The sequence below is a fragment of the Myotis daubentonii genome, chromosome 1 (genome assembly GCF_963259705.1).
Source record: "Myotis daubentonii chromosome 1, mMyoDau2.1, whole genome shotgun sequence".
NCBI lineage: Eukaryota > Metazoa > Chordata > Mammalia > Chiroptera > Vespertilionidae > Myotis > Myotis daubentonii.
This window is the reverse complement of record NC_081840.1, coordinates 11,181,018-11,206,278: the sequence shown is the minus strand read 5'-3', so window position 1 is coordinate 11,206,278 and position 25,261 is coordinate 11,181,018. Positions and strand designations below refer to the sequence as shown.

General features: G+C 38.1%; 1 protein-coding gene across 13 annotated transcripts in view; it reads right to left on the bottom strand.

The window, feature by feature from the left end:
• EML5 (EMAP like 5) overlaps nucleotides 1-25,014 on the bottom strand; it is a 102,796-nt gene extending 77,782 nt beyond the window's left edge. For 12 of the 13 annotated variants that reach the window (XR_009451910.1, XR_009451911.1, XM_059688437.1 and 9 more), the window contains exons 1-8: nucleotides 24,419-25,014; nucleotides 19,730-19,889; nucleotides 11,790-11,888; nucleotides 9,482-9,550; nucleotides 6,012-6,197; nucleotides 5,563-5,698; nucleotides 4,637-4,838; nucleotides 1,059-1,196 (exon numbers count right to left, since the gene is read on the bottom strand). Coding sequence is in view for 11 of the 13 variants with exons in the window: in XM_059688437.1 (XP_059544420.1) it covers nucleotides 1,059-1,196; nucleotides 4,637-4,838; nucleotides 5,563-5,698; nucleotides 6,012-6,197; nucleotides 9,482-9,550; nucleotides 11,790-11,888; nucleotides 19,730-19,889; nucleotides 24,419-24,615 (1,187 nt within the window). In the remaining 2 variants the exon portion in view is untranslated. Of the gene's footprint in view, nucleotides 1-1,058; nucleotides 1,197-4,636; nucleotides 4,839-5,562; nucleotides 5,699-6,011; nucleotides 6,198-9,481; nucleotides 9,551-11,789; nucleotides 11,889-19,729; nucleotides 19,890-24,418 lie in introns of those variants that run through there. The other variant, XM_059688474.1, reaches the window with a different exon arrangement.
• Nucleotides 25,015-25,261: the final 247 nt, after the last annotated feature.

The window sequence follows — 25,261 nt, the reverse complement described above, 5'->3', positions numbered from 1 at the left end:
TTCAAGCAGTTTAGAGATTCAGTTTATGGAGCCATACAATGAAGGAAATAAAGTCGCAAAATTTTATGTTGAAAGAGGAGTCAGCATCTATACAAACTCAGAAGTACGAGAGAAGAGGATGTGTCTGAAAAAGTAAAAGATGTTTTATACATGTTCCAAGAAAGAGATTGAGGTAGAAAGAATAGGCTGGAGAGATGGGCATTTCAGTCTATGTTAACTACGGATTATGAATTTCATCCTAAGGACAGTCCAAAGCTTTTATCGTACTTCAGAAAGAGGAGGGATGCAAACAAATGTGTTAGGCATCACTATAGCTGTAGGATGAAAAAGGTTTTAAGGTAAGTAAAACAGGAGGTAAGGAGACCAGCTGAAATACCATTCCACCAAACCAGGGAGGCAAAAGGGAGAAATGAATTAATGGTTTCTGGATTGGGTGGTCCTCACCAAGACAACAGTGTGGTGAATGCCAGAGGGGAGGTGGGGGAGGAAAGAAGGGGATAAATGATGATGGACAGAGACGTGTACAGAGACGTGATGTGAAATAGGATTGTGCACCTGAAGCCCATATAATTTTGTTAATCAATGTCACCCCAATAAATTCAATAAAAAGATTTCATAAATACTTACCTATACCATATCTATAATTCAACACTAGATGTTAATTGCTTTAACAAATTCTTCAAAGTAGACCCAAACAAAGGAAAAACAGAAGGAATTTTTTTCAAACAACAAAGCCATTCAGCCATTTTTAAAGGCTCAATGTCCATCCCACCCCCTTCAATGACAGAGGAGCATTACTGAAAATCACTACCACCAAGGAATTAAAAGTCAGGACCCAAATTTAGAGTTCAAATTTTAGCCATTAATCTATTAAGCATTCTTAACCCCCAAACCAAGGTTTCTGAGTTAACTTAATTTTCTGACAAAGCATTTTATAAATATAATTTTATATTTAATGAAACTAATACTGGAAGTATATGTTAATTAAAAAGGAAATGGGTAAAACAATAAGTATTAGAAAATTACTATCTGCTTCTGTTTCTCCCCTAATACCATACCTTACTCTAAGTACAGTGAATGAGCCATCCTTCATTCCAAGGGCAAGATGGATTCCATCTACATTTACAGCTGCACAACGAATTGGTTCTTCCATATTACACCTTGCTATTAATGCATGATCCACTAGGCTCCATATCCTGTAACATTTAATTAAAATATAAGAATAGTTAACTGGTGTATGCTTAAAAAATAGACTCTATGAAAACATTTTGGTTAAAATAATAATCTCATTTTAAGATAAATCTAGATTTTAACTGTATACTTCATGGAATTCTTATCCATGAAAACAGAAATACTGGTTATGCTTAAAATGACAAGAGAGGATAGAATCTTTTATTTTAAAACAATGTAATGACATTAATTTTTTAAATAGATGATTTCTACCCTGATCAAAGGGAAGATCTAGATATAATATAGTGGTACATGGCATATACTTTGTATATAGTCTTTCAAATTAAGGCTATGCAAATTGAGTCTATTCCAGACTCTAATGTTAAAAATCTACAACAAAAATGTAAAAAGAAAATACCCATTGTTTGAAAATTAAGAATTATACTTCCCAATAACCTAAAGGACAAAGACAAAATCCTAACGAAAAGTAGTTACTCTTTTGAAGTAAGTTATTACAAACTTGTTTTATATCAAAACTTATGGGATACAGCTGACACAGTACTTAGGAGGAACTTTGCAGATATTATAAAAACAAAGGCAGCAACTTAATGAACAGGCATCTACCCCAAAAGGTTAGGAAAAGATCAGTAAAACTAAGTAGATTCTTAAATGTTTTTCTAGCAGCATCTTTAAAAAAAACTATTCTGTGTGTTGCTGTCTTATAGGAAAAATGATTCTGTATATTTTTATATATCCAGGGAAATTTGCTAAATTCTTTTTAATTCCAATTATTTCTCTGTATCTTCCTTTCAATTTTCTACATATACAATCGTAATACCTACAAATGAGAGTTGTTTCTTCTCTTACAATCCAAATATCTATATCACCCTATACATAAACACATAAATAGTATATCACACATATATATTTGGCCCTGCTGTGCTAACAAAGACTTTTACTCTACAGCTGAATATAATGGTGAGAGTGGAAATCATTGTCTTCCTGATTTCAAAGGAAAAACTTCAAAGTTTTAATATATATATCACATGACAGACATATGATAATTACTGAAGACTTTCTATGTTCTACCACAGGGATCAGTAAACCAGAGCTGGTGGGTCAAAGGGGGCCCACTGCCTGTTTTTGTACAGTCTGCAAACTAAGAAGTTTTCTTTACATGTTTAAATGGTTGAAAAAAATTAACAGAATAACATTTTGAGACATGAGAAAATCATATGAAATTCAAGTCAAAATCAAATCCGTAAATCAAGTTTGATGGAAACAGCCACATTTATTTGTTTACATATTGTCTATGGCTGCTTTTACACTACGGAGGTAGTGCTGAGTCACCCACTGCAAAAGAGACGGCAGACAGTGTGTGACATATCACTTTGCACACTCCTTCAGCGCACTAAATTGACAGCTATAATTTGATAGAATTTTGAGTGCCACCTATATTATCATATGGTGACAATATATTATTTTTAATTTCTAGTACATACCCATCCATGTCAGAACAAGAAAAACAAAACAAAACACAGAAAAGTAAACTTTGAGTACTGCATTTTTAAGGCACATTTTTAAAGCTAATTACAAATTATACTGTTACTGAATTAGTAAAGCATTGTGTTTATTTTGCAATGACACAATAGCTTTTTAAAAAGAATACAAATATGTGTTATTTTCAGACTAAGCGCTCATCACAATATGTTCAACTCACAGGAAACCAATGGTCAGAAAATTTAAAACAAAATATCTCATTGCAGAATTTCTTTAAAATTAAAATGAGGTTTCCACAAAAGTAAGTTTCTGAGTGGCTCATTTGTTAGGCAAGCAAAGAAAACTGTTTATTGGTAAAGGATTAACTAAATTATTTTGAATGGCAGCAGCTGAAGAAACGTGTCTGGAGAAAATAAAAGTAAGACTATTAGCTTTTTGGTGAGAACAGTTTGCTCAAGGAGATGATGAGAGTGTTGGGAACAACACCAACAACTAATTAAAAACAAGGAAAATAATTTTAAGTGGTTGGTTTTCCTTGAATTTTGATAAATCCACAGATGTTATGGATACTACTCAATTGTTTACTTGAGGTGCCAATGCCAAGTTTGCAGTGATAAACAAATAGCTTCTATGAACAGTCTGTGTGGAACAACTGTAGGCTAGAATATTTTTAAAGGCATTAGTGAGAAAGCACTAATCTGACACCACATAAAGTGGAATCAAATGGTGGTAAAAATATGGGGGGAAACACCTCAGACTAGTTTATAAAGCCTGTGAAAACAGCCAGGTGTTTCTCCAGTAAAATGGGTTTATTTGACTACAAAGAAGAATTGTAACTGGAACATGTTGTCTAATGGTGAACCACACACAGTCCAGAGAAACAAAGGAGAGGAAACTCATTTATAAAGGAGAAGAAGTTGTGAGAGCTGTTATAAAACAGAGCTCTTCCCACCCTGGCATGGGTGGCTCAGTTAATTGGAGCAAGTACTGGTACCCCAAAAGGACCTGGGTTTGATTCCCAGATAGGGCACATACCCAGGTTTTGGGTCCATCCGCCTACAGGAGGAAACAGATCAATGTTTCTCTCTCTCTTTCTCTCTCCCTCCTTCTCCTTTCCTCTCTCTCTGAAATCAGTAAAAATATATTTTAAAAAAACCCACAAAATAAAAAAAATTTTTCCTTTTGTTCTCTTTGACCCTGGGGAATGAGAGCTCCCCCTTCTGGCCTCCTGACTTCATTTTAAATGAGGTTTCTGTTTATTAATTCTTACAAAGCCTATGTATTCATTGTATTATTCTTTAGCAAGTATTCAGCAAAAAAAAATTTTGAATTGTTTCTTTGAACCAATAGTGATAACCCTGAGCTTCATTTGCTCTTGTGGATCTAACCTCCATTTTTGTCAGTAATAGAAGTGAAAAATTCTAACTTGCACTGCTAAACAGCAGTTTAATGGCTTAGCAGTGTAAGTTTTTATTGTATTTTGATCTCAGAGCCAAGAATGAAATTTTTCTGAACCAGAACTGCTCTCAATTACTATTATTAAACACTGAACAGTGGCGTTGGAAATTAGCTTTTGCTACAGATTTGATACTGTTTCTTAATGAATTCAATCTAAAATTATAAGGCAAAAGCAGCCTTTATATGTGCAGCCAGTACTGTGGTGAAGTTATCTGGACAACAATTTATTGTTGAATAAATTACAGCATATTCATGCAATGGAATATTACAGGATATTAAAAAGGTGGAGGTAGCTCTGTATATTTTGAAATGGAACAACTCCAACTTAATGTTTTTTAATGGGAAAAAAACAAATCTTATAGTTAATTCTATTAATTTTTAAGTGCCTCTTAATTATGTTCATTTGTTATATCACAAAAGTTGACAAAATTTAAATGTATTTTAAAAAAGTTTTTCTTATGTTTAAGAACAAATTCCAGCCTACACTATTATTTTATAATTGGCTTACCTGACTGAACGATCATCACTTCCAGTCACGGCCAAAGGTTTTGTAGGATGGATGGCAAGTGCCCAGAGTTCACCCTCACAATGCCCTTGCATAATTAGGAAGGGTTTCTTTCTTTCATGCACCACAATTTCAAAAATTTCACTGTCCTGTGTTCCAACTAGAATGTGGTCACCTCGCCAACAAACACTCCTCACAGACAAACCTAGTCAAAAGTGAATTGTATTTAAGAGCAATGCTGTAATAACAGAATTCTGATGGCCTAAACTGGTATTAATTTTTATACCTTTCTATACCTTAGATGTAAGATAAAAGAAATCTGTAAGTCTCTGTTCCATACATCTTTTTCAATTCTCTGTATTGTTTTCTATATGGAATACTTCTCTTTTTATTATTATTTTAATTCTCACCCGAGTATGAGGTTTAAAAAATTTTTTAATTAAAAAAGAAAAAGAGACTTCTACTTTTACTGTATACTTCACAATTCCTTTTGTAACCTGGGGAAAGCTAATGTTTCTCTCAGTTTTCTTATCTATACATTATGACCAACATAGAGGTGCTGTGTACAGTTTCCTCCAACCCTTGACACACTTTCTTTTCAACAGTTTATTTGCTGAAGTTACATCTAGCATTCTAATAGTAAAATCGTTTCAAGACCCAAGGTTACCAAGTAAGTATCTATCACATCTCTCGTTAGGTCCATTATAACAGTCATCAGATATGAAAGAATCTTTGTCGTAACAGTAAACCTAGACTGGCTTTAGGCAACATTTCTCTTCAACAGAAAAATTCCAATGAAATGTATACACTGTGAACGGGCAAATGTCTCATTATGTTTATAAAACATACATTCATGTTTCCTGAAACAGACAATCCTAGGTAAATTTAGAATTTGCCTAGTAATGAGATACTATTTGGTTTGTTATTACCTTTGTATCCCTGGTCTGTTTCCCTGAGATCAATCACAGTAATTGGTTTAAAAGTTAAATCCCAAAGACGAATACAGCCATCTCTGCCACCAGTGGCAAAGCCTTCTTCACAAGCATTCATGCTAAAAATTCCTGCCTGGAAGAGGAAATTATTTAACATTTTACATTTTAAGAAAATCTATACAATCTAGAAATAGATTATATATAGCAACTCAATATATGACCAAAGAGGTATTTAATGATATGCACATAACATAAAAGAAAACAAAGTTAAGCCTTATATCCTATAAAAATTAATTACAGCTAGGCATAAAATTAATTCTGTTATAACATTTTCCAAGTCACTGGACTGATCAGAACGTTCTCTATATTATGTAATCTTCTGTTCTAAGACAAGAAGATAAGCAGTTAACATCAAAAAGTGTTTGGAAATATTTAAATGTACTTACAGTATGGGCCCCTTGTATTGTTCGTATGAGATTGATTCCTTTCCATACATATATATCCCCGTTGAGTGCACCAGAATATGTTAACTCATCCCTTGCACAGGCCAGGCACAATATTGTTTGAAGGTCACCAGTCTTACCAAAGACTCCTCGTTTTGGGGTCAGAGCATTTCCACATAAACTCCAGAACTAAAAGATACAGAGTATAATCAGATTATCAAAGAATGCTTATGAAATAAAGTAAAACATTCCCAATACTTTGATGCTACTTTAGAGCAGCAGACTAGAAATTACCTAAGATTTTCCCTTATGATACACTAGCATTCAAGGTTCACATCCTCATCCTAGTGTTGTCAACAGCTAGTTAGAGCAGATAAGTCACTGGTTTCAATACTTATCTGTAAGAATAACGGGGAGGGGGAGGGGGATGAACTACATTACTTTTTAAATATGCTAAGCTTCCCTTAGGTTTCTGAAGAGAAAACCACACGAAACTTAGGTTGAAAAGTTGGGAATGAGCTAGCAATGAAGATACTATATACTAATAGGAAAAAGAACCAAACCTAATGTTCAATCTGATAAAGACAGCAAAGACAGGGAAAAATAAAAGGATTAGTATGTTGCACCCATTGATATTTGGAATGACTGGTTCATTCTTGGGAAAACACAGGGAAGTCAAACAGGTCAAATATAAATCTTCATGACCAGAAATTTGTTCTTCTTTGTGAATTCAGGTAAATTTTAATAGTTTGCAGAGAGAAATAAAAAAAACAAAATTGGGGCAAAGGCAGATTATACACACACACACACACACACACACACACACACTAGAGGCCTGGTGCACAAAATTTGTGCACGGGACAGGGGTGTCCCCTCAGACCGGCCTGCACCCTCTCACAATCCGTGACATCCCTCACAATCTGGGACTGCTGGCTCCTAACTGCTCGCCTGCCTGCCTACCTTATTGCCTCTAACCCCTCTGCCTGCCTGCCTGATCCTCCCTAACTGCTCACCTGCCTGCCTGATCGCCCCTAACCACGTCTGCCTTGGCCCCAGCTGCCATGGCTTTGTCAGGAAGGACTGTCTAGAACAGGGGTGGGCAAACTTTTTGACTTGAGGGCCACAATAGGTTCTTAAACTGGACCGGAGGGCTGGAACAAAAGCATGGATGGAGTGTTTGTGTGTACTAATATAAATTCAAAGTAAACATCATTACATAAAAGGGTACGGTCTTTTTTTTTTTTTTTTTTTTTTAGTTGTATTCATTTCAAACGGGCCAGATCCAGCCCGCGGGCCGTAGTTTGCCCACGGCTGGTCTAGAAGGTCATTTGGCTGTCTGGTCTAATTAGCATATTATGCTTTTATTATTATAGATATATAAAATAGCTGTGTATAAGGTAATTAGGCCCTAAGAATAAATTCAACTTTATAATAACTAAATTACTATTTTAAATAATATAATTTGTTAATATTATATACTTAAAAATCTCACCTGACCTTCAAGATCTTATTTTAAGACCTAAAGATCTTAATTTAAAACATGAAGCCTCAAAGAACTGAAAATTATGATGCTGATCTACTCAAATAACTAATGAATGTTTTATGATTTTTACAAAGAAAGTTTATGATTTTTACATTTTAAAGTTCCATGATTTTGTGCATAAGGATAGTTGATTTTCTTTCATTCAGCAAGTACCAATTTCAATCTATTATTTTCTTTTAGAACAGTGATGCTCAACTGTGGCTGCACATTAGAATAACCTGGGGGAAATGATAAAACATAGTACATCTGGTCCCCACTGAGATAAATGGAGACAGTATTTAGATGAATCACTAGACAAATGTGGCTTTTTTTATATACATGCATCTAGAATCAATCCTTTATTCTTTTTGACACATGTGGCTCTTGAGAATACTGCCAGTGTGACTGAGAAATGAGTATTAAATTTTATTTAATTGTAATTAATTTAATTTAAATAGCTGTCCTGGCCAGTGTAGTTCTAGATCATCTTTGGGATTTAGTTTCCTCATATGTATTGTCTGCAGAGAGCTACCATGTTATTCATTGCCTCTACCAAATGTAAGGAAATATAGTAAAAAAAAAAAAAAATATATATATATATATATATATATATATATATATATATATATATATATATATATATAGTTTGTTTAGTTTAATTGAGAAGATAAGATTTTTTTTTAATCTGAAAATGAAAAATTCAGCTATATAGTATAAAACAACAGTAAGGTCTCTATTTATTAATTTGCCAACAATTTATTGACTTAATATATATCAAGTACTGTGTCAAACTTATGTTCATAGAAGATGAACAAGACAAAACTTCTACCTTCATAGCGCTTATACTACATACTTTAAACCTAGCACAGAGCCTACTCATTATCAAATCAGGACCCAGATTTGCAGCAGCAGCCAAAGATGCTCTGGAGAAAATGTGGATGTAAGTGAGAGTATCAGAAGAATGTCCACACAAAACCCTACTTACTAAGAGTTAGTCAACTGTTACATCAGATATCGGGAGAAAAGCAAGTATTTCCAATTTGCATCACGGATTTAAAAGTAATTATCAACCTAAGAGTGAATACCACTGACTATATGGGCTTCAAATCCTGAACTATAATTATGAGACAAAACTCAAAGCTTCCATATGCAAAGTAAACAGTGGCTATCAAAGGCTGAAATCAAATAAGAGAACTTATAGAGAAGAAAAGGTAACACTGTCAGAAAGCTGACCAGGTGCCAGGCACTCCGACATATATACTGTCTTACTGAATCACCACCTCTCTGAGGGTGGAACAGCAGCCCGTTTTAAGATGTGAAAAAAAGCTCAGAGATTAATGACTCATCCCAGGTCAACAGTTAAGTAGGTGGCAAAGCCAATTCTATCCCTGATGCTTCTGCCACAATGTTTTTATCTTTGTGAATGAAAACTCAGTTTACTTGGTTTTCTATTCTCACATTTTACTTTCTAAGTGAATCATGAAGCAGCAAAATAACAGTGCAAAACTTTATTTCATTAGACTCTAAATTCCTTTATGGGAAGTGTTTTATTAATTCTCTGTTTATATCTATGTCCCTCTCATAGGTTCCTCACACAGCAACTACACAATATTTGTTAGATTGAATGTTAAAATATTAAAAATGTTGACATTTAAAAATAAGTACTGTCAGAATCCTAAAACTATCCTAAATTGTAAATAGTGTGATATGTACTCAGCGGCAGAGAGGAAGTTAACATCCTATGTAATAAAAGGGTAATATGCAAATCGACCGAACAGCGGAACACCCATGGCCTCTCACCCCGGCCGCCCCCAACCCCAAGGGGACCCCCCGCCCCAGCCAGCACACCCTCAATGGGCCCCCATAGGGGAGGGCTGGCTGGACCCCACCAGTGCACAAATTTGTGCACCAGGCCTCTAGTGACTATTATACAACAAGACCCTTCTAGTACCTTGATATGTTTTACACCACAGCTGACAAGTTTATTTGGCTGGTACAAATCCCAAGAAATATCAAATATCTGTAAACAAATCAGATTTATGGTTAAAATACTTAGTTTCAGAATCATTTAACAATGCTGTCCAAAAGACCAAATAACCCCCAAACTCTACCTATCATAAAGTCATATTCCTCAATAATAATAAAAATCTTATGAGAAATAAAGTAAATACATAAATGATAAGGAACAAAAGCTGTATCTTGCCCAGCAGCATGGCTCAGTGGTTGAGCATCAACCTATGAACCAGGAGGTCACAGTTTGATTCCTGGTCAGGGCACATGACTGGGTTGTGGGCTCAATCCCCAATGTGGGGCATGCAGGAGGCAGCTGATCAATGATTTTTCTCTCATTGTTGATGTTTCTCTCTCTCTCATTCTCTCCCTTCCTCTCTGAAATCAATCAAAATGTATTTTTTTTTAAAAAAAAGATGAGCTGTTCTTTATTTTAAAAAAATATTTCTTAGGTCCTATGAACTTATGAAACTACATGAACTTATGAAGCAAGTAGTAGAATGACAATTAACAACTCTATTTTTAGTTCTTTTTTTAAAATATAGGCCCATAGCCCTAACCGGTTTGGCTCAGTGGATAGAGCGTCGGCCTGCGGACTGAAAGGTCCCAGGTTTGATTCCGGTCAAGAGCATGTACGTTGGTTGTGGGCACATCCCCAATAGGAGGTGTGTAGGAGGCAGCTGATCGATGTTTCTCTCTCATTGATGTTTCTAACTCTCTCTCCCTCTCCCTTCCTTTCTGTAAAAAATCAATAAAATATATTTTAAAAAAAATATAGGCCCATAAATAACAACAATGGTTCAATACAACTAGGGCATAGGCATTTCTACAAAAGAAAAATCTGAATGGAACACACACTTAACACATACAGCCAGAAAGCTTTCTATCATGCAGAACTACTTTTATAAAGAATCCAAACATTTATTTCATAGTACAAATTCTATTTTTTTTTTATTGTTTATCAGTCAAACAAAATTAACTTATGCACTTAAATTTTGGAGATCCCCAGGCTTTGTTCCTTTCTAAGATTTCATAAATTCTAAATACACACAAACCATTTTTATTACAAAAACAAACAAGAAAAACCCCCAGATGAAATAAAACATGCATTAGAAACATGTACTTTAATAATAAATATAAGAAAAACTAATATTTGAAAAATAATTTCATAGCAGAAAATAATTCTGCTATCTGGTAGTCTTCATCATATTTCTTTGACACCTGCCAGCACAATGATGTAAAATGCTCAGTACCTCTAAAAATACACTAAGTGATAGCCTTCAGTGATAATGAAGAAAGAATACATCTTATAAGTTAATGGTTAGCAACTCACCAAAAAACAGATTAAATGAAAAACATACTGATGCAACTTTAAAATACTAACCACAAAATAGTTTTAAAAGTTCCAATGACAGTATCATTTTTTCATAATAATCAATCTATTTACTAAATCCAAAGTACTAATGTGTGAAATGCTTTGTTCTAAGTCAGAATACAAAATGTTTAATAAGCTATACTTAACATTTTAATAATCTAAATTGTGTTTTTGTGTGTGTAATAGGACCCTCTGAGAATCTGCTAAAAACCAAGTGTTTTTTTTCCAAAATGCCAATCACACAAATGTTTCTATACACTTTTACAGATTCACAGATTCTCCCGAAATAGAATCAATGACTATCCCTCCTGTGCTGGTTTAGCTAAAATTTTATTACACACAAAAAACTCAGACATTTTAAAGAGTATATGATAAAATTCTGATGTATGTTTACATAAAAGTAGTATAATATTTAATTCAAAAGCTGACAACATCATATCCTTTATGTTAATTTTAAACATCTTAGAATAATATATTTTTAACAAGTTTCATAAATAAAAAATGTTAGGTCTCTAAAAACCCTAATTCTAATACATAATTTTAAATTCACACACGAAATATCGTTTTCATCTTAACTATGAAATATATGTAACAAATCAGTGGTTAACCAAACTAAACAGACCATAGGCTTTTACCATTCAATTTTTAAATATGAGGTTTTAGTGTCACAAAATCCATTCATTCAAAAGTTTTGTGCTAACACTACACCTATTGAGTCTACAATACATATGCATTCTAATTACAACTGTACTTTAAATTTTTAATTAGATATGAATTATTGGTCAATAACACAAGACAGAAACATAAAATCCCCTGACACCCTCTGGCTGTTTCCCATCCAGTACCCATTAGAAACCAGAAAGGCAATACTTACTCTATCCGTGTGACCAGGAGCCATAGATAACATTTTTCCCCTTTTCCAATCCCAAACACAAACTGCATTTTTTGAATCGAGCCCAACTGAAACCAAGCGCTGAAATATTTCCAAAAAGTCCCGAAGGGCAGGCAAACAGATAAAAAAGGAACCAAATTATAAATGGCAAATTCTACTTGTATTATAAACATCAAAACAGTTATATTTTATAGACTTTATTGAGAAAGGCTGGGTATATTTCATCTTGTTAATATTTGCACATATGTGTGATTCTTCACATTAAGAAACAGAAGGATGACTTCCATGTCTAACAGTAGGATTGACAAAATACACTAAACATCTCTCCTGTCAAAACCTAAAAATGTTAGATAAAATGTAAAAACTTCTTTTAAATGTACTACTGAGCTGTCAAAAATTAAGAAATCTGAGAACAAAAACAAAGTTGTTTCATATGGGAATCTTGAATAGTAAGAGCTCCTACGTCCATCCACTTTACTCTAAAGGTGTCAGCTAAGTCCTGGTAAGCCTGATTTTGTTCTGTAGGCTGAACAGGAATAGGAAATAAAGTTTCAGACACGCCTAAGGTAGGAATTTGATATGCAAACCTCTAACTAAAGCATCGAACTCCTCAGAGTAAGGGAAAACAAGAAACTATCCTATTTTAAGGAGGGGTGGCAATGCATGAAGGGAGAAATACTACCCTGAATATCTGTAGCCACAAGCAGCCTTCATGTGGCTGTAAGGCCTAAATCCACATTAATCATAAATCCGAAATTTTCATTTGGAGTGGTCCTAAGGATTGCAGAATCTTCAAGCATTTTTCAACAATGTTGCATAGGCAGATATAAATGCTATGTGGAGGACTAAAACACCCATCCCTCAAAGTATTTGTAAAGATAGCAATCAATAAAAATAAAATAAAAAATAAACAACCTGTTCCCAATAATCACAGACATAAGAGACATGAGTGAGAATCAGAAAGTCACGACAAACAGCAAAATCAGTCCTGCAAAACATCAGACATTGGATTTATCAGATTATATAAAATAAATATAAGACTTAAAAATAGCCCGAGCTGGTTTGGCTCAGTGGACAGAACGTCAGGCTGCGGACTGAAGGGTCCCGGGTTCAATTCCAGTCAAGGGCACATGCCTGGGTTGTGGGCTTGAACCCCAGTAGGGTTGCATGCAGGAGGCAGCCTATCCATGATTCTCTCTCATCATGGATGTTTCTCTCTCTCTCTCCCTCTCCCTTCCTCTCTGAAACCAATAAAAACATATTTTTTTAAAAAAGACTTAAAAATATCTTCATATGAGCAAAGAATAGGAGGCTATAAAAGTATCCAGGCAGATTTGAAAAAGCAAAGAGAATTTCTAGATATGAAAAAACAAATGAAATTAAAAACTCACTGGAAGAGTTAAATTGGCGATTAGAGGGGAGTAAAGAGAGAATTGAAAAGAGGAGACAGTGAGATGGAAAGTAGGAGAGAGGTTAAGAAACATGAAAGATGAACTTCTGGCCATGACTGAGTATCAGGGTCTGAACTTGATCCTCGGCTATAAACAATCCAAAAACTGTATAAAATACATGAAACAAAATGTTTTCAGACATTCATAATAGGAAGTGAAGAACTGTGAATCCTGAAAGGGGGGGGGGGGGGACAAACAAGGTGAGTCGTGAAATTGCCCCAGCCTTTATCTAGAAGGCAATTTCCAGACTACAGCCCAGAAGGGTGGAATCCAGAGGCCAGCAGACTTGCTGATTTAAGGAGACAGCCTAGTGTTCAGAGAAGCCAAGATGGCTAGTAATTTGCAGAACAGAGAAAAAGCTCCATAAAATCAGTTTATAAGTCCCCTTGAGAACACCAATATTTCCTGCACAGGGTAAAATCCTGAGGCCAAGCAAAGAACAAATTCTGAGGAAGAAAAAACAATTACTAAGAAGCTAGGCCAAAAAACTCCCAAAGATCACAAAGGGTCAGTCACTCAAGACTTAATTTACACATATGAATGAAGAGCATCCAAATAGTAAATGCATAAATACGATTTTTCTTATTTTTAATTTGCCTTTAAAACTAACTATTCTAGGCAAAAATAACAAGTTATTATGGGGTTTACAAAACATGTAGGAATAAAATGAATGAGAACAACAGTACAATAAACAGAAGGAAAGGAAACAGAAGACATATTTTTCCCTACCATTTCCAAATGTACATGATGCTTCATTAAGATCACAAAATTTTGAATCACAAAATAAGCCTAAACAAATTTTTAAAAATGAAAATACAGGGTACGTTTTCTGTATTTTCAAAAACAGAAATCAGAATAGCATGAAGTTATTATCCTATGAGGTACTTTTATTATCTGCACTTAATAGGTAAGAAAAATAAGGAACTGGTTTCTGACAAAAACAGAAATCAGAATAGTATGAAGTTTATACAGAAAATCCTTCAAATATTTGTAAATTAACAAGACATACTTCTTAGTAAATGAAGGGTTAAAGAAGAAATCACAAGGACCAACCCACAACACATACTTGGAAAAGCGCTGATTTAGAAGCAGGGGTTGCAAACGACAATTCTCAGGCCAAACTCTACCTGCACCCGGTTTTTGTAAATAAAGTTGGAACACAGCCACACACACTCTTTTACAAGCTGTCTATGAAGCTTTCACACTACAGTGCAGAGCTGAGTCGTTGTCACTGAGACCACATGGCCCACAAAGCTTAAACTATTTATTATCTGACTTGTTATAGAAAGTTTACCAATCTCTGGTTTAGAGCATAGATTCTGGTAGCTGACTGCAGAGATTTGAACACCGCCCCGTCTCTCACTAACTGGATGACTCTGAACAGTTCTTAAGCCTCTCTGTATCTTAGTTTCCTTACCTATTAAGTGGGGATAATAAAAGTACCTTGTAGGGTTAAAATGACAATTAACATATATACACACAGGGTGGGACAGAAGTAAGTTTACAGTTGTAAGTATGTGAAACACAGTTTACTCTTGTATTGTTATTTATTATTGTATTATTTTCCATATGAACAACTGTAAACCTACTTTTGCCCCACCCTGTATATAAACTAGTTAGAAGAGTGCCTAGAATATAGTTAATGTTATATAGGTGTTTGCTATCATCATCATCATCATCATCATCATCATCATCATCAGTTTACCATAATTATAATTAGCTTTAAGAACCTATTTCCTCTTCTTGTCCAAATGAGAAATGTCATCTAGTACCCTGTTAGAAACCGATTCTGCAAAGTATTGTTACTATTTAAACCCCAAATGGGTAGAATGAATGGTTTACATGAAAAGACAAAGAATAGTCCTGGCTGGCTGATGTTGCTCAGTGGATAGAGCATCAGCCCTTGCACCAAAGGGTTGCAGATTCAATCCCCGGCCCTGGTTGGGGCACATTTAGGAGGCAACCAATCGATGTGTCTCTCTCACATTGATCTGTTTCTCTCTCCCCCTCCCCCCTTCTACTCTCGCTATATCAATGACAAAAAATATATCCTCAGGTGAATCTTTAATATTTGAGAACAAGAAGGTTTCAACAAACACCTAGCTAAAACGAAGATATTCACCTCTTGCTACAGCAAACTGTGTAGAAATTAAAATGTCACAAGACAACTATAAAGTGAATAACAGAGGGGTTCTGTCCTTTCTACCATTGCCTCTTCTCTCTGGCTCAACTCATCATACACACAAAGCAAGCCACAACTGGCTAAAAGCTTTAAAACTCCATGGAAGTTTTTAGTAAAAAGTTCTGGCATACTAAATACTCAAATAAGAAAAATATTCCAATAGCCACAGCTGGACGCATCCCATGTGTTACTGCAATTGTGAAATACTTTCAAATAATGGACAATTAAACTTAAAAGACCCTAGTGTGGGGATCTTTGTGATTTCAGGGTTCAATATATAAGATCTAACTCAGTGGTTCTCAACCTTCCTAATGCCGCGACCCTTTAATAAAGTTCCTCATGTGGTGGTGACCCCCAACCATAAAATTATTTTCGTTGCTACTTCATAATGGTAATTTTGTTACTGTTATGACTCGTAATGTAAATATCTGATATGCAGAATGTATTTTCATTGTTACAAATTGAACATAATTAAAGCATAGTGATTAATCACAAAAAAATATGTAATTATATATGTGTTTTCCAATGGTCTTAGGCGACCCCTGTGAAAGGGTTGTTAGACACCCAAAGGGATCGTGACCCACAGGTTGAGAACTGCTGATCTAACTGTTACAACGTTACAAAGTAAAAATCACTCATTTTGAAAAAGACACAGGACTTCATGAAGTAAATATTGGTCAAATCATACAGAAAGCCATTAAATTTGATGTTAGGATCTGGAAGAGCAATACAAGAAAAAATTTTTAAAATGCAATAGGCACTTGAGGTATGTTTAGATTATCAGGAGGTTATTTGAAGGCCCTTGAAAAAAAAAACAGTGAAATCCCCTAATATTTTTGTAAAAATGACCCTCGTTATAATTATGTGCCAAAAGTCAATGGTAAGCCAAAGCATTTCATTTTGTACCAGCATATAGTTGACAAATTAGGTTAAAAACGTTAATTCTTTATTCTTGGTTCATTCTACAAATTAGCAAAGTTGTAACTATAACAGATTTTATGAAATATGAGAAATGTGCTTTTATTATTTTAAATTATGGTTATATTTTCAAGATAAAGTACTAAATTTCCCTTCCTCTTATTCCTCCTCCATTTACTATAAAATTTTAGCCCCTGTTTGATGTGGCTTTTTATAATTAGCCTTTTTAGGCCCTAATTATTCCACATAAGGGAGACTTCCAGTGTTAGCATATATACTCAATCCATTCAGAATAACCTCTCTAGGAAAAGAACATCCAGCATTGCTACCAACAGGGAAACTAATTCATTGGATGAATCTTAATTGGTCATTTATAGTTTCAGTTATAGTAGAACATGGAAAATTTATACAGCATTTCCTAGTTGGTATCTCATAAATAGTTTATATATATGAGTGGAGAGATATGTACTAAAATATATTTTTTAACTAAAGCATTTTCTCATTAATATAATTTCAGATATTTTCTTCTTAATCTTTAACTGGAAGCAGTTCCTTACAAGCTTTAACTGTACTTAAGATGGATAAATTCCTTTTGAAATATAAATAAGCACCTTCTAAGTTCATTTTTGGGAGGCAGTTGAGGATTGCGGTTAAAAACATGAGATTTGGAGTGTGAGTGACCTGGGTTCCAGCTCTGGTTCCATTTACTAGCTGTGTGACCTGGGGCAAGTTATTTAACCTCTCTAAGTCTCAGTTTCTTTATCTGTAAAATCCTATCTAATAAAAGACAAAAAGGGTAATTGACCATACCTTCGCTATGCTTCCCAATGGCTAATCAGGGCGATATGCAAATTAACTGCCAACCAAGATGGTGGCGGGCAGCCACACAGCTGAAGCAAGCAAGAGGCTTGCTTGCTCCAGTGATGGAGGAAGCCAAGGTTCCCCGCCTGCTGCGGCCCAGCTCTGAGCTCCGAAAGCAACAAAGTTTCAATTATAGAAGCTAAACAAACCCCAGATACCTGCTTTCAGCCGGCGGTGGCCTCAGAGTTGGAGTGAGCAGGACGGCAACAAAGTTTCAATTATAGAAGGTAAATAAATCCCAGAATAAAAAGAAAAAAAGGAGAGGCTGGGAGCATCAGTCGCCGGCCAGCCTGAAAACAGCCCTCAGCACCTCATCCAGACTGACCAGGCACCCCAGTGGTGACCCCCACCCTAAAGGGGGTGTGGCCTGCCTGAAAACAGCCATCAGCCCCTCACCCAGGCTGGCCAGGCACCCCAGCGGGACCCCCACCCTGATCCAGGACACCCTTCAGGGCAAACCAGCCGGCCTCCACCCGTGCGCCAGGCCTCTATCCTATATAGTAAAAGGGTAATATGCAAACTGACCCTAACAGCAGAAAGACTGGGAATGACTGGTCACTATGACACACACTGACCACCAGGGGGCAGACGCACAATGCAAGAGCTGCCCCTCTGGTGGTCAGTGCGCTCCCACATGGGGGAGCTCTGCTCAGCCACAAGCCAGGCTGATGGTTGCCAGTACAGCAGTGGTGGTGGGAGCCTCTCCTGCCTCCTCAGCAGCGCTAAGGATGTCTGACTGGAGCTTAGGTCTGCTCCCCGCTGGCAAGTGGACATCCCCCGAGGCCTGCCGGGCTGCCAGAGGGATGTCTGATTGCCAGCTTAGGCCCAATGCCCCAGGAGCAGGCCTAAGCCAGCCGGTGATCATCCCTCGAGGGGTCCCAGATTGCGAGAGGGCACAGGCCGGGCCGAGGGACCCCCTACCCCCGAGTGCACAAATTTTTGTGCACCAGGCCTCTAGTAGAGATAATAACGGTCTCTATTTCATAGGGTTGTGAGGATTAAATGAAATGATGTAGACAATGCCTTACACTTAGTATGTGCTCAATAACTTTTAGCTATCATGTTTTTTTATAAGCTTAAATTTTAAGTAACATGTTCTCATGAATATCTGTGGTAATAAAATACTTGTACCCAAGACTCTTCTTTTAACTTGTTTAAAATAAGTGAAATTAAAGGTTCCAACTAAGAAAATAGGTGGGCATAACTTCTCCTTACACATATAAGAGAAATTCCTCAGCAATATAATATATTACATTTAGAAAAGGGAATTTTAAAATTAAGAAGAAAACATCTACATTTAAAACATACAGACACATAGTTAAAACATCTTGGATTTCATAACACCTTTAGTAAATGATATTTAAAAACAACTTTATAGGTTTATTTCATAAAATCTCATCTCCTGTAAAATAGGTAAAGAGTATTATTCTCTTCCTTTTAAAAAAATAAAATAAAATTCTGATATGAGGACATTAAGGGACTTGAAAAAATAATAAAAATGGCACACAAATTAAGGTTCTGTAATTGACGATCACTGCTACACTGTGATATTAAACCTAGAAGCACACTTTTCCCCAAATGAGAGGTTCCAGTTAAGTCTTTATAGATCTCTTACCAGACTCTTATCAGAAAGTCATATGTATCTATGCTACTCAAAGAAGCTATTCCTCAGAGTTATAAATAAAACATCTACTGGATATCATTTTCAAGGGAAGAGATCACAATGTAATCGGTTCCTGTTAAATCTAGACCTATGAAATTAATTTTATGAATTGAAAAGCAGCTAAAAATTTTTTCTAAAGGTTAAAATAATTTTTAAACTCTAATTTTAACATAAAACTTTTAAAGACTATAAAAGTTTTGCACACCTACAAAAGCCAACTTTTTACCACTTCTTAAATATGTTTTAGGTATAATAAGTTCCATGAAAACACCACCAAAAAGCTGTTGACTTAATTTTTTAAAAAGTCATTGTCTAGAAGTAAATAATAATTTGGGAACTGATTAGTAAAGTAAGTGAAATTATAATTATATCCTTTGTTTTTAACTTTGATTTTTGTCTAAAAACAGTTCATATAGGAACTGCCTTGTTATTTTCAATAAAAAATGTAATTTTAATAGAAAACCTTAAAATAACTAAAAATTAAAATGTATACAACTCTATTTAAACTTAATTTTCCTAAGATGTCTTCCATTTGTCTTATCAATATACACAACCTGGAAAAGAATTGTGTGTAACATTTTCTAGAGCAACCAGATAATATTCCACTGCATCAGGGTCTCTCTAGCTTTCATGATAGTAATTAATTCAATTGAAAAGTTCTTGAGAAAATTAAAAAACCTCACTGTTCTCATATACACCAACCACTCATCCCACCTACCCACCTCCACCCTTGAACAAATAGTTTTCATCATTGCTTTCTGATTTAATATTCATAGATTTATAATAATTTCTTATAGTACACATTCTTAACACACAGTTACAAAAAAAAGAAAAAATTATCACATACCTGGCCATCTAAGTCGAATGCTAAGCAAGCTATACCATGTGTATGAACATCCTTCAGAACCGATATGGTCTGTACCGTGTATGAATCCCAAACACAGATATAAGGCTCTTTCCCAACTTGTCCTGTTGCTACCAATACTCGTTCAGGATGCAATGCAAGGCTGCAAAACAAACAAGTAGAAGACTTAAAATTGGTTACAGAGATTTCAAAATATTTGGTATCTATAACATATACCAATGTGAAAATTAGACTTTACTTATCCATTTAAAATAATCTGGATTTAAAATAAATAACCTCTATAAAAATCCAGGCTAAGAGTTACTACTTCAATAGTACATGTGATAAAGTTAGTGACAGACCTTCTAATCCCTGTATTATGATATAGTGTGTGTAAACTTCTCTAAAAACAGGATGTTCACAAGGATCAACTGAACCACAGCAACAAATCAGTAGCAACCCTAGACATTCCATTCTCTCCGTTGGTATGCATCTGTTTTTAGCCCTCTTTCCCATTTTACTCCTTTATTGGATAAAGTTAGACCATATGTTTAGTGTCCAAAAATAGTATTAGTAGCACTCCTACAATAACATTACTATTAAAGTACAAATCACATTTTACGAAACAAAACGTCACCCATAATTCATAGAAAATAATCTATGAATCTTTAAATACAAGACAAAGACCTAACCGTTGGTAATGATTTATATACATCAGCAGAAGACAGGGAATGAATATAGATTTCTCCTTGATAAACTTTTCTATAAGTAGATTTAGATGATGAGATTCACCTTTGGGAGGAAAAAAAATGGCATCAGGGTGGAGGATGTAATGAAAGAGGGAAAAGTTAGGAGGGTATTAAAACAGAATCAACTGATTGAATATAGGGAGAAAGGGAAAGGAAACAGTCTATGATGACTCTAGGGCAGCGATTCTCAACCTGTGGGTCGAGACCCCTTTGGCGGTCGAACGACCCTTTCACAGGGGTCGCCTAAGACCATCCTGCATATCAGATATCTACATTACAATTCATAACAGTAGCAACATTACAGTTATGAAGTAGCAACGAAAATAATTTTATGGTTGGGTCACAACATGAGGAACTGTATTTAAAGGGCCAGAAGGTTGAGAACCACTGCTCTAGGGTTTCTGGTTTGAACATCTAGATGGCTTGGGTAGTAGTCAACAAGTCAGAACATACTAAATGAATAGTAAAAGGAAAGGTAAGTGGAATAAAACTTAGTTCAACATATTGAAGTTAACCAACATATCTATACTAATAAAAGGGTAATATGCTAATTAGACCAGACATCTTCCGGACGTCCTTCCAGACAAAGACACGGTTGTGGGGGCTGCGGCAGAGGCAGTTAGTAGGGGCAATCAGGCAGGCAAGCAGGTGAGCGCTTAGGAACCAGTGGTCCTGGATTGCGAGAGGGATGTCCGACTGCGGTTTAAGCCTGATCCCGGCAATCGGACATCCCCCGAGGGTCCCGGATTGGAGAGGGTGCAGGCAGGCTGAGGGACACACCCCCCCCCCATGCACGAATTTCGTGCACCAGGCCTCTAGTCATATTAATAAATAACAACAGAACCCACACATAGAAACAGATATAGAAAACACATTTGACAAAAATTTAAACCCTTTTATGATAAAAGTACATAACAACCTAAGAATTTTAGAGACAGAACTTCCTAAATCTGATTAAACCCACTGCTAATATCTGGCAACTGTCAGATTCTAATGTGCAGCCAAGGTTGAGAACCACTGAGATAGAGGGTGCTTTTCAAACTTCAAACAGCAATATGTTTACAATCAGCTGAGAGTGTTAAAATTCAGCATCTAATTCAGTAGGTTGGGTGGGGCTGGAGATCTCCATCCCTAAGATGCTCCCAAGTGATGCTGAAGCTCCTGGTCTGAGGACCATATGTTGAAGCAACAAGGATCTACAACTGCCAGCCATGTGTCATTTTTTAAAAATAACCAAGTAAACTAGAAGCTGCTGGGACAAATCTTGAAGGCCAGTGTTGTATTTTGGAAGACAGCTTTCTGCTCCCCTCCCCCATTCACCTGATCACCTGAGCATACAGTCTCCTGGAGAGTCTTGTGATTATAATACGGGATGGGGCAAAAGTCGGTTTATGGCTGTGAGTATGCAAAACACGAAGTTTATTCTTGTATTTTTACTAATTATTGTATTATTTTCCATATGAACAACTGTAAACCTACTTTTGCCCCCACCTTGTAAAAATAAGAACAAGTGACCCTAAAATTCCTGTATTATTTCTGACAGTGAAACTAATTTCTATATAAATCAGTACTGATATAAATACAACTAAAGGATAAATTACTAGAGAAGTATAGATATGTGGTAAAAAGAAGTAAAACAACAAGCAACATGGACAGAAAGGAGAAGTCATGTGGCACCATCATTAGCAATATTAGATGTAGTAAGATGACAGAAAAACTGGTAAGTAAATGATAGACTGGTTGTGGTTCATTCTTTACAAGCCATATAGCATTTACAGTTTCAGAACGTAAAGAAAATAACCGGCTCATTCCGGTTAGCCCCAGACTAAGTCAGATTTGACCAATAAGTTTTACCTAAGTTTCAAGCAAATATGGAAACAAAACAGATGATAAAAACAGTAAACTTTTTATTACTAAGGCTAACATTTCAACAACACTGTTTTCCACTATGCATCACATTTATGAATATTACATTTTTAGCTATGAAATAATTGAAAATTCTTGAAGTACTTTCTATATTTATATTTCAAGCACTGAACTGAAAGAAAATGAAAAAGTCTGAACATCTGCCTGATCTATTTCACAAACAATAATGATCTGTCATTGTTCGATATGAAATTTCCAGAGCCTTTTCACTGATTCTTACTTAATCTATATTCTTACTACTGTATTAAATTTGTGCCACCAATTTCAAGATGCAATATGAGTCCGATTTTACGATCCCATTGCAATTTTTTTCAGGAAACCTTTTTAGTGTTACAAACTGTTTTAAGGATAAATCTTTTGTCTATAGAAAAGTAACTCGCCATTTTGCAATATTTTGAGACAATGTATGGGCTGTGCAACTACATCTATCTTCCTACCTACCTATGTGAAAGGAAAGCAAAAGCATTACCTTCCTTAGGGTTTACTGAAACACAATTATAAACATTCAAGCAGTGTGACCTATGACATAACTTCTACTTACTACTGGATGCACAAAAACATAGTGCCCCATCAAATAAATCATATCTAGATTTCAAAGACCCTCATACCATCCTGCTTTCAAATACCAAAGAGTACACACAACAGAGGTAGGTACACTCTGAGAAGACCTCAAAATCCTTCACACCTCCCTCACCCACTGAATTCAGCCTAATAGACTGAGTACCTGGGGGATGGCTGCTTCAACCAGGTAAAGGTACTACCTAACCGTCTCACCCCTGTTCTGGGGGCGACCTAACACATGGAAAAGAAAGAAACTATCAAGGATCACGAAAAAGACAGAGAACTGGCATGAAGTCTACTCTTGGGATTAATCACAACAAACAAACAAATGAACCCAAAACAACCCCCCATTCCCTATTCCACAATCTCAACTTCTGCTCTCAGTATCTTTACTCCATCTTACCCCACTACCTTGTGCTTGTCCCAGACCCCTTTTCCCTACGGATCACGGATGTACACACAAAATAAAAGAACTTCGTCGTTTATGGAATTTATGTTTCTTGCCTGTAAGACACCAAACCCAGATACTGGCTTTGAAATGCCCAATTTAAATCCTGTGGCGTGACCAAATCCAATCACAGAATTTCTATGAAAAACCCAGAAGCGGCACACAAACACATGCTCCAAATAGTTGAAGCAAAGGCGTCCATCACCGACACACACGTATGCCGTGCTTGAGGCAGTCATCAATTTCTGCAGCTTTTAACTTTATTTGCCACCAAAGTTCCTGCCGAGACACTGACTGAAACCTACATTTCAAAGACACCATCCACTAAAGAAATGTCAACAAACACGGGATACCGCCCAAAGGAGAATTAAAATAAAAATTAAAAAATGTAACGTAAGCCCAAAATACAAAAGTGAACTTATTGAGGGGTGCTTTAAAGAGGAGGAAACAGGGGGATTGGGAAACGGAAGCTTCTTTCCCATGACACCTATACTCCCACACTGCCTTTGGGGGTGCAAGTGCTGATCTCTAAGGAACCGCGGGCGGCGAAACCTGAACTAACGACAGCGGCCGGGAGGTGCGCGCCCGCCCGGGGTCCACCCGGGCGCGGTCCCCGGTTGCGCTCAGTCCTCTATCGGGTACGGGACTGCCCCTGGCGCTTGAAGAATCCGTTGAACCAGAAACCTCGGGCGGGATGTAAAGGAGCAAACTGCTACCTAAATAACCTTTTTGCAGTGTCGTAAACGCGGAGGGAGGAGGGTACCCAGCCAGAGCGCCGAACGCCCGGGGTCCCCCGGACTGGTTGTCCCCGCCCCGCCCCGAGAGAGACGAGCGCCCGAAGACGCGGAGAGGCGTTTGCAGGGGGAGGACCGGTGGCCTCGGACGAGGCGCCCGCGGCTGTCTGTCTCCGCGGCGCCGCTCCCGGCGGCACCGGGTCACCGCGCCCGGGGGGGCTCCCGGCGGCCGCCCCTCCCGCCCCCGCGCCGCCCGGCGCCCGCCCCGCGGCACCTGATGATGTCGTCGCTGTGGCCGCGGTAGAACTTCTGCCGGTGCTCCCGCGGGCTGTACACCACGCCGACGCCCGCCACGAAGTACACGATCTCCTTGGCCGCCGTGTAGTAGAGGTTGTTGCGGCACTGGTGGCCCCGGTAGCCGTACACCCACTCGAGCCGCAGGTGGCAGCTCGGGGCGCTCCGGGCCGCCATGTCGGGGCGCCCCCTCCGCCGCTCCAGCTCGGGCCCGCGGCGGCGGCGGGGGGCGGCCGGGCGAAGGGAGCCCCCCGGCTGGCGGCCGGGACTCGCCGCCGGCCGCGTCCTCTAAGCGGCGCCCGGCAGGTGCATGTCGCTTCTCCGGGCCGCCGCCGCCGCCTCAGCCCACGGGCGGGAGGACCGCCCCGGCCTCGCGGAACATGCCGGGGGCCGTCCCGGGGGTGCCGCGCGCCCTTCCCCGCCCGCCTCGCCGGTCTCAGCCCGCAGCGCCCCGGCGGAGACGCAGCCGAGCGAGGGCCGCCTCCCGCCTCCACGCCCCGGCCGCCGCCCGCGCTCCCGGCGCCCGGCCCGAGCCACCTGCGGCGTCCGCGCCCCGCCGCAGCCTCGTCCCGCTGCCCCGCGGGCCCGCGCCGCGCGCCCCCGAGCCCAGCACCGGGCCTCGCGCGGCCCCGCCCCCGCCCCCGCCCCCCGCCGCCGCCGCGCGCTCGCCCCGCCCCGCCCCGCCCAGCGCGGAGCCTCGGGAACGCGGCGGGGTCCGGGGTCGCCGCTCCTGCGCCGTCGCGCTCACCCGCGTCCGGACCCGCTCCCCGGCGGCGTGGCGAGAGGCCCCGATGCCCAGACCGCGTCCCGCCCGCCCGCGCGC